The following is a 14,439-nucleotide window of genomic DNA, read 5'->3' as shown; positions in this document are numbered from 1 at the left end:
CTGATCAATTAGCGTTAGTTAACATAAAACGAAATAATTACTCCAAGTCGGAACAATTTTTACAAAGAAAAGTTCAAATCTCAAACACTGGCGATCAAATGAGGTCGAAAGCTGCTTACTGAAATTTCAACTTGAGTGTTTCCGAAGAGTCCTCACTTTTGTTAGCGAACATTGGGTAGAACTGCTAATATACAGAAGTAGTAACATACGAAAATATGGTTTTGAGCAACTTAAACGATTCCATTCTGTGAATCCGCAATTTTCCCAGAAACAAATCTCGTATCACTCAAGCGACAAACGGGTTGAAGCTCAAAGAAGAATGCTTAAACTGGTGATGAAGACTTTGTACGAAAAATTCTTAACTAATGGTAAGAGCTGTACTTGCGACCGCTGCGAGGTTTAGGTTCAATATATGAGATACAGTATATTGATTGATTATTGAATTAATTTTTTGCAAATTGAATATGTTTACGTTGCAAAGACCTGACGTTCATGCATGAGGGGCCTCAACTGAAGATTGTTCAAACAGCTCAGTTCAGTCAAACGAAACCTACCACTGTAGCTATAGTGGAACACATAAATGTAAAATACAAAAAATACCATACATTTTGAAAAATCTAGCTGTTTCACGAGAGATCCTTAAATTTCTTTAAAAGAGGATACACTTGTATTCATGAAAAAAATTTCAGTAAAGAATACTGATTATATATCACCGAATCAAGACACATCTGGGCCACTGCTGCAAAGAAGACTGTGGAAACGAATACATTGGCAAGCTCCATGTTATGATTTAACTCTTTAACTTTTTTTTGCAGTAGGTTAAGCTTGATTAATAATTTGGCTTACTTGTAACGGCAGAACTGCGGGTTTGGTATATAAGTAAGTTTGACGGCAACAAACAAGCTGCGCAGTAGACTGAGGTGCCATGTAGTCAATAACCATGTCCTATAGGTGCATTCATATACATATTTTTACCTAGTATTATGTGATGAACGCATTCTTACTATAGCATTAAATTTATCCTTTCGCACTGCTATCAAGTTTGCAGGCAGTCAACGATTTTGACATCGTTGTAGATCGCTCTGGTGAGAAGATTCAGTTTCCTTATAGATAATCTTTCATTTAATAGTATTAATAAAAAAAAAAGTTATTGCGCCTCTGAGTCATGTGTATGTGTTGTCAATCTGAACCTCAAGTAACGGTTTTCAATTCCGCAGCAAATTTTCTCACAAAAATTCTAATGATTTGTGGTACGGCTAGAAAGAAATTATTAAGTTGGTTATAAAATTTTACTTCTCAGTTTGCTTTAAATGCTGCCTACATTTAGGGTAGACTAAGCTACTCTACTAGATTTGTTTGTTTGGATGCCCAAGAACAAAACGGATTTCCGATAAAGGCATCTGTTCGGACTGTCCGTTCATGAGCTCACTTCTGACTCTTTTCCTGAATATCCAACGCTGCATGGATCTGTTCAAACGTCATCTGAACAGGTATAAGCCAAAAAAAAATCTCTCATTTATAATCGGTATTTCCTGTTATCCAAAATCACATGAGTGTTAGTGTTGTCAGGCAGCAACATTCTGTTACCAAATCTTTTGTCTGTTTAGCGCCTTTTTTACTCAATTTATTGACCCATTTGGTGACTTGAGGCGCGTCGCCGTCTGCAGACGGCTTTGCGCTTCTGAAGCGTGTGGCAGCAGCTACTCCTAGTGGATTCTCTGGGGTATCTATATTTGGATGCTTCACTATTCGCCTTTGCGTTACGAATTGTTATATCTTTTTGTAGATTCCAGCACTAATCCTGTAAGACAATGATAAAATTTCATATAAGCAATCATGTGCACACGTTCATGCGGTTCGTTTTATGAGTGCAATGGTCTTTCGCTGAGTCCGTGTGGTATACATGTTCCTGTCGGACGATTGAATCTAATAAGGCGACCAATATTTAACTGTGCAGGAAGTGCTTGAAGTGACTGGACCGAATATCTGAAGTGTATTTTCATTGAACCGAAAACCGTCTAAGGCAAGGTTTATCGTTGGTTTAACGTTCAAATGGACATTTGTAGTTAAAACGTTAAAAGCGGTTGCCAGATAGTGCTTATTTATTTTCAACTTCACAAACAGTTCTCGTTGTATCAGCAATACTTGTCTGGGCGGGAAAGTAATAAAGGATATGCCATGCCTTAGGCCTGCGCTTGATTGCGTAGGAAACAGCTACTAATAAACATGGCCGCAATATAACCGATGCAGCAAACGCAGAGACGTAATCCGAAAAATGCGCCTAATTAAAAATTAGATAAATAAACAAAATGTACAAGTACGTGCAAAGTTACGGACAGTACTTACTGACCGACGTGGTATTCAACTCGGATTGTCTTAATGAATATAGGTAGTACAATTTAAGAAGCTATCAAAAATTATCCACCACAGACAATATATATTCATTTGATATTCTTGTTTTTTGTCATTGGATGGAAACATTTTAAAGTAATCGATTTTGTATTTATTTGTACAACAATCGATAGAGAAAAGTTACTAGTTATCAAGCAATATCTTTGTAGTAATGTATTTTTTAAAGTAAACACGTGTGTATGATATTTATTACTTAATAAATAATACATGCTTCTTACAAGAGGCAATAATGAACAAGCGTCCCTAAAGAAAAAGACGCATTATGTGAATTCCCTACATTTTTTTGCCAATAAATGTTACACAAGACTTTTTATTGTGCCTACGAATCATCCAAACAATGCACACTTTGGACAGAAGTCACGTTCATAATGTACCATCAATCACGATATTAATTAAGACCTCGAATATTTTTAATATTCGATACGATGATTTGTTTCTTCTGTTGCAGAATTGAAACATGATAAGCAGTCTAGTTGAACAGAACGTCCAGTGATCGAGTACCCACGCCAACTTATGTTTTATTGGCAATAGGCAGTCTTGAATCTATGAGCTGAATTGGTTGTCTCGTTTTTAGTGGAACCGTCTATTACTGTGCGTTCCCACCGAGATATGTCGCAAACGTAAGGTACCCTGTGTGACCGGGAATTCTTATTGAAGGAATAGCACACAGCCGACTTTCTCCAGGAGGCAATGGCTTTTTTTGTCCTCGTTGCACCTCTCCTTCAATAGATGATCTTGCAATCTTTGCTTTCGAAGCCTCATCCTCATCTTCCGGATCATCACGTTTTTCATCTGCTGTAAGAAAAAATTATTTATTCAACTTTTAGGAAAAAGCGGACTTTTAATTTAGAGGACACACCGGACTTCTCCACATCACTTTAATTCATAGAGTCACAAAAAGGTCTTTTTCAGTGAGAACTCGCACATTCTTAACTTCCAAAGCCCTTACGGGGAGTAGCAAGGTATAAGGTGGTAGTTTTACACTGTTAGTATAAAATTGTATTTTGCCGGTATGAACTGACAGACCTCTTTTTTCTGAAACTTCGCAGCTGCTTGGGCTATCACCCTCATCCACCACTACTTTTTCCTCACGTTCTTCGATTGCCTCGTCCTTTTTACTAGCACCTGTTACAAAGTATTCACTTCCAATTCGATGTCTCTCAGCTCCTATATTTTGTTTAACAAAATGCACCTTTTTCACTTCGTATGGACGCTCAAGGCATTCCATAGTCGTCAGTTCAACACAACGTAGTTCGCGGAGCCGATCGCATGTTTTCTGAACCTGAGTCAATGTTCAAGTACAATATTGTCAATGATATTACCAGAATGAAGGGACAATAAATCAGTACTCACATATAGCTTCCTTTCATTATAGTCGACTTGCCAAAATTTATAAGACCGCCAATAATGACGGTTGAGTTTTAGTTTCCTATCAGACTTTTTCAAATTTGTTGTCGGCTCAATACGTTTCTTAAAGCATAAGGCGCATTTATACGCTATATATTTTAGTGCCTAGTTCGTACGCAGTTTTATCTACGATCATTTACACCTGTTCTATGCAGGGCGAAAAGGAGCAGATCCGTCCCCCTGTGTCTTTTAGCGCTTGAATGGCGTGATGGACAGCTAACCATGGATGGGGTAGATCTAAAAATACAGCATCAGCTACTCCGGTCAAGCCAAATCCATCTGTGCAAACGTCTCGATGAGCGCATATAACGATGTCATTCAGCCCATGTGAAGAAAACTCTTTCTGTGCCATCTCGCTCCGGACCTGTAAGCAATGATGACAATAAATAGTTAAAACAAGTCTCAAACCTGTTGCAAAAAATAATGTCACAAAATAATCAAAGAAAAAATCTTCCTTGGTCGTTTTCGGATCTGTTTTCTCTCTGGCTGCATCGTAGACTGTAACTGAAAGTGGCATTACCACTATGCGCTTGACAGCATTGATAATATTTCAATCTCTGCCTACGGTGCCCACTTTTGTGGGTTTATCTTGAAATTTTCGTAATGGCATGGAAATTGAAGGACATAATAAAATGCAATTCGATGCCAGTTTAAAAATAATGTTAAATCGACGGAAAAAATTGTAAATGCCGGCTCTCATACCTACAATGCGTCATTCGCTAGCACGGATTTTTACCAGTCACGTAAAAGAAACGTAACCTCTTACCAGGTGGAAGTCGAAGGTGTACACTTTCCCATGAGGAGCTACTGCTCTAGCGAGAGAGTGCGTCATTGAACCCGATCCCGTTCCAGACTCCACGACCACGCTGCCGGGCCGTAAATCTAGTTGGAATGTTGTGAGTGTGATGTCTCTTGTATAAAGGATCTGAGTGCGGTGTGGTAGTGCAAGGGTCCATAACTCCGGCGTTGGCCACAGGCAGTGCACAAAACCGTTTTTGACAGCAATCCGACTTCCATACGGACGGCCAATAACATCGTTGTGACGCATAGCGCCGTATTTTGTTTGAAACGTTTCACCTTCCTGAAATAGCAAATGCAAATTTAAAATATCCGGTTGTTAAAATTCACTGAACGTTATAGCTCTGTGTAGGTTTCAACATAATTGTTTTCCATCTCACTGAAAATCACACTGGTTCTATTAAGTATTTACAATTAAATCGAATAGTTAAAAGCATCTTAATGGAGTAAGTTTCATTTCGGCTGTTATTCTGGTTGAAAGAGACGAGAAAAACACCTTGTGCGGTATGCATGTATCTAACATTAGTCTGACTAACATACTGTGAATTACTCGGTACCTGTTGCGTTTCTTTCTTCTCGTATAGTAGTAATACAGATGAAAATCTAGATATAACTTATATAACCCGTAACTACCTTTAGGACAAGAGGGTAGAACAAATTGAAATGTAAGTAGACAATTACTGTGTCCCCCGCCTGGGGACAGTCCTTATATTCCAGAAAACTCATTCCAACTTGAACGACAATGAAGAATTCTAGAATTAGTAATGAATACGGTTGGCACGGCAAGTGAGCAATTTCCTTCAAAATAATGCTATACTATAGCAATTTAGTGCCAGCATTGTAGAGTACTAATATTAGCAGGTGAATTGCTGGCACCGTGAGTATTGCCGGCGGCTCCCGCTGATTTCGAATTTCACGTGGATTTGTTTGTATACAAAGCAGACCGCGGGTTGAAAGGGATTTTTATGTAAGTTTAAATTTTGTGTATCGCCTAGAGACAGCTGTCGAAACGTTTTAGTCAAAACGGAAACTGGAAGCTCTAATAGATACTTGTCACTATCAAGGAGTAAATCATTGCTGATAAGCCGGATCGAGGAGACCATTGTATGTAGGTTTTTGTACCTTTTTATATATCTCTCTTAGTAGCAGGTGAGTTGTGAATGTCGATGTGTGTACCGGTTTTCATCACGTTTAAGCGTTTTATGTTGGTTTTCGTAATATTTACAGTGCTCTGATTATAGACTACTAGTTAAATAAGCTCGAAAGAAGGACTTGCTATGATACCCGTAATATAGTCGGCAACAATTTTGTATAGGGTGTAATCCATAACTCGCAATGAAATTATGGCAGTAAGCAATTTTGATAAGGATTGTGTTGATTAAATTTATATATCTTATTGGATTAGGTGGTTCCGTGTATTCTTTCACAACAGAATATTTGAAGTCTTCATAATAGTTTTGATGTTATAGGACGACATATTTTATAGAAATTCAGTTACTTAAAAACTTCTTATCAAATTGTGATTCGATTGTCAACCGGTTGCCAATGGAGTTAGAAATGATTAAATGAAGCAAGTTTTCGTATAGCTTCATACGATAGAAAACATACAGCAAAGAGAAGAAGCTTATGTATTTATTAAAGAATATAAAAACCTAAAGAAAGAGGTGATATTGTTCTTTTAGGACAGTTCTGGCTAGCCTTTTTAATTTCCGTGAATTTTTTCAGTCATTCTATCATTCTGACATATTGGTCAAGAATGTAAACCAAAAACTAAGTTTTTCATTTTCGCATATCGTTAAATGTCAGTCTTCGAACTGTAAGCTTTCAAACAGTTATGACAAGGAGGTAGGTAACAGTAGGACAAATAAATATGCTTAGGGTTTATCTGCATGATTGAATTTAAAATTAATCTAAATATGATTTGTTTACATTATTTTTGCCATGCACTCGCACTACAATAGGTAAGTGTTTAGTATCTTTACCAAACAGACTTGTGTCAACTATGACAACTTTCAAACAATCTTTTCTGTTCTGCTTTATTTGGCCAGGGAAGACCGAGACAACCGGCAAGATGTATCGTCGAGAAATAGTTAGGGATGGGGGATTTGGCGCTCTTCAAAACCGGCGAGAGGCCCTAGCCGCACGAAGAGACAATCTTCGAGATAAAGTTCTCTCAAATCTTCGAAATATTCCTGAAGTGTCGTCTGACAAGAAAGGTGAACTATGGGTCTTGAAAATATTTCAAAAGAAACAGGGTCGACAATGATTCTTCCTATGCAAAGTGAATCGTGCTGATGCTCGAAGGCTGTATTTAGAGTAGCGAACAGATATTCGTATTCAAAGCAACAAAGCACTAATTTTCATATTGTTATTCCGATCAGTTATGGAACCTCATTCTTACCAGAAAGTCGTTTTACCGAAGCCCAGAGAAACCCCTGATCAACGCAAGGCTCGGCTGGACCGTTACCGTAATCTGAAGAAGGCTTGGGCCGCCGAACAGAGGGCGGAAGGGCTGAAGACGCCGGCGTTCAAGGTTGGCATCGCAAGGCCAACTCCCCTTAAAGAAAACAAGTCGGTTATTGGAGGGCTTTCCAGAAGAATGCTTGATTTCGACGTGAGTAAGCCGATTATCCGTTAGTAGTAAGAGGAAAAAAAACGCGGGTTTGTTATGACTAAATAGTTTACTTAGAGGGGTAGCCACTGAATTTGTCTACTTTACTGTCAGCCCCAAATATTAATGACCGTTACTAGACTGCATAGACAAAGGTAAATTCGGTGTCTCTAACGTTATAAGCCATATCTAAAACTTGCCTTCCCACTATTAACGCGGATTTTCTTAATAGAAATAAACTCGGTATACTATGCTCGGATCTGTTCACAGGTTTATGATGGTGTGGATTCATCGGCTTGCCCCGCTATAAAAAAAAAGACTCCATCTATACGTACGACATTGGCAACCCGATTTAATCTAACTGTCCAGAAGAATCCAATGGATCCTCGATTTGGGCAAACCAAGGTATTACTAGTTTATTTGGCCTTAGCCAATTTAACTATCGAAACGGACCAATTCGGGCGTTATTGAAGCCTCACAAGAATGAACGCTACAAAACCATTTGCCCTACGCATAGATAGTCGCTTATGTAACGTTCTAAAATACCATATATTGTATATTACAATTTAGTCGAACTTATCAAGCGAGATGCACTAATCCCGTATCGAGTACCTTTTCATGTGCTGTAGGTACACATTTTTGAAGGACCTACTTTACTATGCATTCTAGGTGAATCTGGGAAGTTACGCTTAATTTACATATGGGAATCTGTGTTGCGAAAATCTGAAAAGGATCTACATTAGTAACATATCTCTACGATTTTTTAACACTTCTCTCTTATACTCTGTTGACCAGTCCAGATGAGAGCTGTGCAGATACTGCTCGAACTTCTTGAGCTTCCTTTAGTCACGATGAACAACAATTTACAGATGAATAGCAATAAGAAGAAGATGCCAAGTAAAACTGTAAGTAATGCTCCATCGGGCCGAACGCTCTCCAAAATGGCTACGCCAGCATCGACAACGGCAGGAGCACCTTTGACAAAGACACAATCCGTGAGTGGTCAAATTTATAAAATAAAATTGCCCGTAGACCTTGTGTCTACATTGGTGTTAGACGCTTTCAATAGATTTCTCTAAAACCAAGTCGAAGCAATTATTCGAGGCTTGTGACGAAAAATCTCCATTACTTCCAGACTCTACTTGTACAAAGGCCATTAAATGCCATTAGTCAGCTTTAAAAGTAATAATTTAGTTGTTGCCATTCAATGTGCGCTAATAAATGATGTGCCAGAAATTATTACAAATATTAGATATGCTTATTTGCAAGCTCCATCAGCCTCTGTACAAACACAACTCAAAACTACGCTTTTAAAATCAACCGGAAAAGCGGGATTTGCCGCTCAGGTAGTACAAAAAGTAGTAATTTAACGTTTCCTTTTTGAAATGAGTTGAGGTGCGTAAGCAGCTATCATCGTCTTTGCTAATATAGTAGCCATCGAACAATTATTTATGTTATATATCATTAATAATACCAATTACTCCAATTAATACATTCCCTAAGCGAGAATAGTACATTACCACATTTTATTTCGAAATAAGCGTGAAGTAATTTTGTTACACTAAGGTCATATCAATCAAAGTTACGTGTACGTCACAGGCTTTGCCTTTAAGCGTGTTGTGGATATGTGCTTAACCTTTTCCAAGAGTCGGTTTTTAAATATGTGCAAAAGGTAAACAATAACATTTTTTTTCGGTAAAAATTTGTATTTTTTTTACGCAGAATCCATTGACTGCTGCGTCAAGGGCAACTACAACCACTTCATTGATGTTTACTAGTAAAACTCCGACTGGTGTTCAAGCTATTCAAAAACCGGTAAGACTTAAGCCCACGAATAACGTTTTAAACAGATTTTTTTCATAGACAGTAAGATCAGATTTGCATTCTTATCGTTTGTCGGATTTTAATAGAGCGTGATCTATTCTTAAGCCGTTTCGAATGTTTTTCGGCTATTTGGATTCAGTGAGTCCCCAATAAGAATAATCTAGGGCAGCTGCTGATTTATCGACAAAGATAGAAATGTTTAATTATGTGTTTCGCACGGAAAGACAAACCCTTGAAATGATCGAATTGCTTTTAGACACAGCATCATGTGATCTAGACCGTTTCACTTGAACGACTTGCACTGATTCAGTCGTGTATGAATACGTATATCATAGGGCCACATATCGTTTATGTCAGTGTGTTAAGTCATCAGTTAGTCATGAGCAATCCATACATTTTTCGTGCACTTAGATGATTCCTCGAGAGACCCCGCTGTCAGTTCCCAGTAAAAGTGATCCCGGAAAATTAACATCAACCGATGTCTCCACTGGCGACCAGCCTAAAACGGTAATTCATACGCAAAACGACTCTCCCTGTTAGCTTTTCAAAAACTCTTTTAAATACAAGCGAAGAAAGTTAAATAAGATCAAGGTTCAGTGTAACATGGGCCATTTAGCAGTATAATATATCCATTATTTGAGTGTATGAAGATCTTAGAAAATGATTCTGACGATCCAAAGCAAATGATTATACGACACACGACGGCTACAAAAGCGTTTAGGCTTCGGAAGATTTTATCGTACTGTACGTGCTAGTGAAAAACATAACGCCAACACTTCGTATGTTCGGCCGTCTTTTGTGTTGCTTCCATTTACGATTCTAAATGCATTTGTGTGCATAGATGATAATCGGTAGATTACAAAACTTATTTTTGCCCTACGTGAAGTTAATCTTGCTGATGTAGCAGTTTTACTTTATCGTTTTTCTTGCCGATGGGACGGAAAATTTTTACTTTTCTGCGATATAGTTTGTCATTAAGAGGTTCTTTATTTACGTTCACTTACTTCCAGCAATAGTTTGAAAAAAAAATTGATTGTTACAGCCGCCTTCAACAATAAGGAGGACTCCAAAATCTATATCTCGTCTAGGAACGGTGAGTTAATTAGTGCTTTTTGCTCTTCATAGTTGTAAGCCCAATTACGAGTGATAATATTGATATGTTGCGTTAACTTTATTAGAGGAGATGAAGTGTTCAGTAAAATTCAAGTAGGCTGATGTCCTAACTTTGACCCACCCTTCTTAATGATCTGATAGACACCTTGGCGAACAGTTGTGCGAGTCGGGTCGACACGCACCACACCTCGATCGTCTCCTACCGAGGAACGTTCCATCTCGTTCGAGCCATCATCGACATCGATTCCGCCAAAAACGGTAACCGCTTTGAATAGTGTCCACATAGCCAGGTTTTGGCTTAATAAAAAAAACATTAGCTGTGGTTTAAGTCCAGAAGGTATCCTTTACTTTGCATTTGAAATTTATTTAACGACCCACGTATACGCGTCTTATTTTCTAACAGACACCTTCTGGAGCGCTAAAAGCACAGCATACTGCTTCTGGAAGGACCACTCCGCTATCGGCACGGTCAAAAATCAGCCAAGAAATACCCAGGACTCCTGTACCTGCTTCCACTCAAACAAAACACAAACAGGTAATGATCCTTGAAACATAAGTAATGTTACTGTAAAGTAAATGTTTCGAGTTTCGCGTCCAGCAACGCCATTAGGCATCACAACAGAAGTCTAAACATCTTTATGGCATGGCGTTAGTCATTCATTATTAATCACCATTCTTTTGCCCACCTGAATGATCGTTAATTAACGACCAACAACGGCGAGTGAATGAAAACTATATTATATATCTACAATGGAATTATGTATATAACACCATTCGAGAGTTTACTGCTAAATGCACTCATATGCGTACCTCTATATGCAAGCGGCTAGTACAATTTTTATTTATTCACCACTATTGACCGCTGACTAACAACAATGGAAGTAGGCAAACGAATCGTAGACAGTAATGGCCGGAAGAAGCTATGACATAAAAGCTATGGACGAGCTAATATACTGGATAAATATAATCACATTTCCTTTTTTTAGGAGATGACAGAGAATACAGTAAACATTTCCCCTGAGGGCCAACAAGCAGAGTCTAATATATCTCGAAGTAAATCGTTTCGGTCAAGAAATGTTGCTGCAGCTATCAAAAAAACCAGAACTGTCAAACGGCTTTTCGTGGTAACTATGTCGAAACAATTGAATGATTTTTGAGATGCAGATATTTTGCGCAATTTAATTACTTATTTCAACTATGGCGAGATTTTCCTTTATATTACTTAGCCATTATGAAGCTAGTAATGAAATGCAATGAATTAACATTTTATGTGATAGTCAAAACAAAGGAAAGCAGATTTGTTCAGTATCAAAGAAGTAAGCGATGCGCAAGTTTGAGATTTATATCTAAGCGTAATTCAAAGGCTCACTTTTTGTACAGCGATAATTGATTCTATGCGTCAAACAGCTTTGAGGGTTAGTAGATCTCAATATTATATAAAAATGTTTTATATAAGATACGTTGAATACTGTGTATACAAGAAAAAAGTGAGAGTCAATTTTTGCAGGCATCGGGTCTAAAAACTGGACGAGGGAATGCTGCTACATCGGCATTGAAAACCAACCCAAAACCCATCAGAGGGAGCTCTGTAGCTGTCACCATGGCTCTTAGATCTAGAGCTAATTTGAAGTGGACCAGTACAGCTTACAACAAAACCCGAGTAAAATCACAAAGAATATTTACCATTACCAGCCATTCCTGATAAGATTGTTCATGCTTGATGCCAGGCTAATGGTACCTAGTAATAAGTTGGCCAATAACAAAACAGTGAACAATCTCTTAACATTGGATCCATCTATGGTCGAATCCACAATATAATTATATTACATTGTGGTCTCGACAATAGTACTGAGATACAATAGCCGTTTGCCACAAGATTAAGAATTACGTTCACGTTCGCCTTCACCTAACTAACCGCTAAGTTCACTGATACAATCAAATTTTCTATAGTGCTTAGTGCGCTTTTCTGGTGCCCCTGCGAAGAAAACGCGTTGATATTTTCTCCGATAAACAATCCTACACACTCAAAGACCGTTGTCATTGCCTCATTGAAGTCCGAAGCGATGACTAAAGAATACGACACTTCTATTACCAAACTGAGCTGCTTCATCATTTATATTTCAACACTTGTTATAGCTTAGTTCCATTGAGTAACTGGAAGTACTAACTTTAGAAAAAGCCCAAACCGCTTCTCAAAATGTATTAATTTTATTAATTCAGATAAACAGAGTATACTAAAGCATACAAAAAAAAAATCAAAAACTACAATTCAGAGAATATGTCTGTGACTAACATAATTGTTTATCGAAAAGGTCTAAAATTTTTATTTGGGACATAGTAAGAGATCTGTTTTACAATAACGAAAATCAACTTCGAAGTTTAGTTCGTCTCTGAAGCTAAGATGCATTTAGAAGCAGAAAGAGTGCAAAATCTTATAACGTTACATAATATATCTAAGTAACTAATGTGTTTCTTTTCAACAGAAACAAAGACCTACGAAGCTTAAGGAAGGTCAAAGACCTACCGAAGACGAAATAGCAAAAAAATGGGCAGAATTCCTTGCATGTGTAAAAGTGAGTTTACTCTATGCCTAACAAATTTGACGTGTTACAGCTCTAAGGACCTTGTGGACATTACTGGTTAGACAATGCGATTTTCATTAAAATTAAAGAACCATTTTTTTTCTATCTTTCACCGAAACATTCAAAACAGCAAAGCATACAATTTGTAATTCGTCTAGAAAACGTTTACTTTTACATGATTTCTTTTTCGTTCTCATAATTTTAAGTATTAAATATAAGCTCCTTTTACAGGCGCACAAAGAATCGTCATGAGAAACGGAAAGACGGAACTTCAGGAAATGAAACTCGAAATCTGACTCTTATCGTCGACTGCCGATCCCACAATATTATACTATATAGCAGCGCTTTATTGATCCGTTGTTTGTGTTGTTGTATTTAATAACCATGTGACAGCACACTGAAGGAACATGATTAGAAATAAAACAACTTTCAAATCCTATACATTTTGTAGATAAATCAGGCATGTTCGTGTGTGACCTAGGCCATTGGTACGGACTAATTAACGCGCCATTATCTAAAAATTCCGAAAGCCGTGTAAGCCACTAATACGAATCGTTTTTAATACCTATCACTATGTTTCTATGTATTTTTATACGGCTATAAGTTTTTAAGTGCCATACGTATTGAACCTATATATGCAATAAATTATCAGTTATGATGATGGAGCTACTAACCGATACGCTTTTAGTGCGGTAGTTATATAAGAACAACTGATTGTTGTGAAATACATAATAATTTGATTAATTTTCGACTTTGCCATAGAACAGATCTATGTTGCTTTAAGACTTGTTTTTATCTTTGTACTAATAAAACTCAAAGGCTCAAAAGAAGTTTTGGACGGAAATTTACTATAATGCTGCGATTAAGTATCTGTGCTTATCCATGTTCAATATATATAATATCCAAACTAATGTCGTCGTACTCCTGTGAGTTCAAGCCTGTCTATTTTACGAAATCAATTAAAAATGAGGGTTAGTTTTCTAATGCTTAACACATGTCATATTCGGAAAGAAATGCTTCTTCATGCCATAACAACATTGAGAATTGCCTCGCCAAGATGATTTTTACGCAATTTTTTGTATGTAAGTCCTTTAGAACGATGATCAACCGTTGCACGATTTTTTTTTACCAGGTTTCGATGGAAAGGCTAATATAGCTACGCGAAGATTTAGTAATATCCCAAAGTTATGCGGACGATCCGAGATTTAGATGGATCCTGGAGCAAAATGTATTATTATTAATAGTATTATCAATATGTTGTAAAAAGATGTGCACGTAGGTGACACGTATTTCTATATTGAAAATACAGTTCATAATTTTGCGTAGGAACGATTTAAACGTTTGAATACGAAATATTTTTGTTTAGTCTATTTTAAAAGGACATGACTGGAATTTAGAACGCGTATTCTTTATATGCCCTATAAATAATAAGAAAGCACAGCTTCTTATATGTATATATGTCACAGAAATTGGTTTTCTTTTTACTCATATCTCTAGAGAGTTGATAGGTCAACAAGATTCACTGTTAATTCATTTAGGTAAACAAGCACAGTATAGTAAATGCAATTTTCAGGGTGAACAAAGAAATCGCTTTTCTTTCTTTCAGTAGTGTATTTTGGAACTCAGCTTTCCTATAACCCTAATGTACTCAAATATATTTGTGTGCTGCTTACATATTTACAGTCATGAAGC

General features: G+C 37.3%; 2 protein-coding genes across 5 annotated transcripts; one reads left to right on the top strand and one right to left on the bottom strand.

Moving 5' to 3' along the window:
* Window positions 1–2,566: 2,566 nt before the first annotated feature.
* Trmt61 (tRNA methyltransferase 61) lies at window positions 2,567–7,157 on the bottom strand. 4 transcript variants are annotated; one of them, XM_022809367.2, is made up of 5 exons: window positions 7,019–7,157; window positions 4,586–4,900; window positions 3,962–4,183; window positions 3,439–3,694; window positions 2,567–3,207 (listed from the first exon to the last, which is right to left on the bottom strand). In XM_022809367.2, the coding sequence occupies exons 2-5, from the start codon at window positions 4,865–4,867 to the stop codon at window positions 2,999–3,001; spliced, it is 969 nt and encodes a 322-aa protein (XP_022665102.1). In that variant the 5' UTR covers window positions 4,868–4,900; window positions 7,019–7,157; the 3' UTR covers window positions 2,567–2,998. The 4 variants fall into 4 exon arrangements, with proteins under 4 accessions (XP_022665102.1, XP_022665100.1, XP_022665101.1 ...); XM_022809365.2 differs by lacking the exon at window positions 7,019–7,157 and adding an exon at window positions 5,251–5,545; XM_022809366.2 differs by lacking the exon at window positions 7,019–7,157 and adding an exon at window positions 5,251–5,545 and having other exon boundaries at window positions 2,567–3,204.
* On the top strand, window positions 5,591–13,577 carry LOC111252037 (uncharacterized). The gene is made up of 14 exons (XM_086990731.1): window positions 5,591–5,725; window positions 6,666–6,833; window positions 6,999–7,231; window positions 7,499–7,633; window positions 8,029–8,223; window positions 8,951–9,043; window positions 9,464–9,559; window positions 10,095–10,145; window positions 10,307–10,423; window positions 10,569–10,700; window positions 11,152–11,289; window positions 11,673–11,825; window positions 12,649–12,738; window positions 12,979–13,577. The coding sequence occupies exons 2-14, from the start codon at window positions 6,689–6,691 to the stop codon at window positions 12,997–12,999; spliced, it is 1,599 nt and encodes a 532-aa protein (XP_086846857.1). The 5' UTR covers window positions 5,591–5,725; window positions 6,666–6,688; the 3' UTR covers window positions 13,000–13,577.
* The last annotated feature ends 862 nt before the right edge of the window (window positions 13,578–14,439 follow it).

The sequence above is a fragment of the Varroa destructor genome, unplaced genomic scaffold (genome assembly GCF_002443255.2).
Source record: "Varroa destructor unplaced genomic scaffold, Vdes_3.0 BEIS01000005.1, whole genome shotgun sequence".
Taxonomy (NCBI): domain Eukaryota; kingdom Metazoa; phylum Arthropoda; class Arachnida; order Mesostigmata; family Varroidae; genus Varroa; species Varroa destructor.
This window is presented reverse-complemented; position numbering and strand designations above follow the sequence as displayed.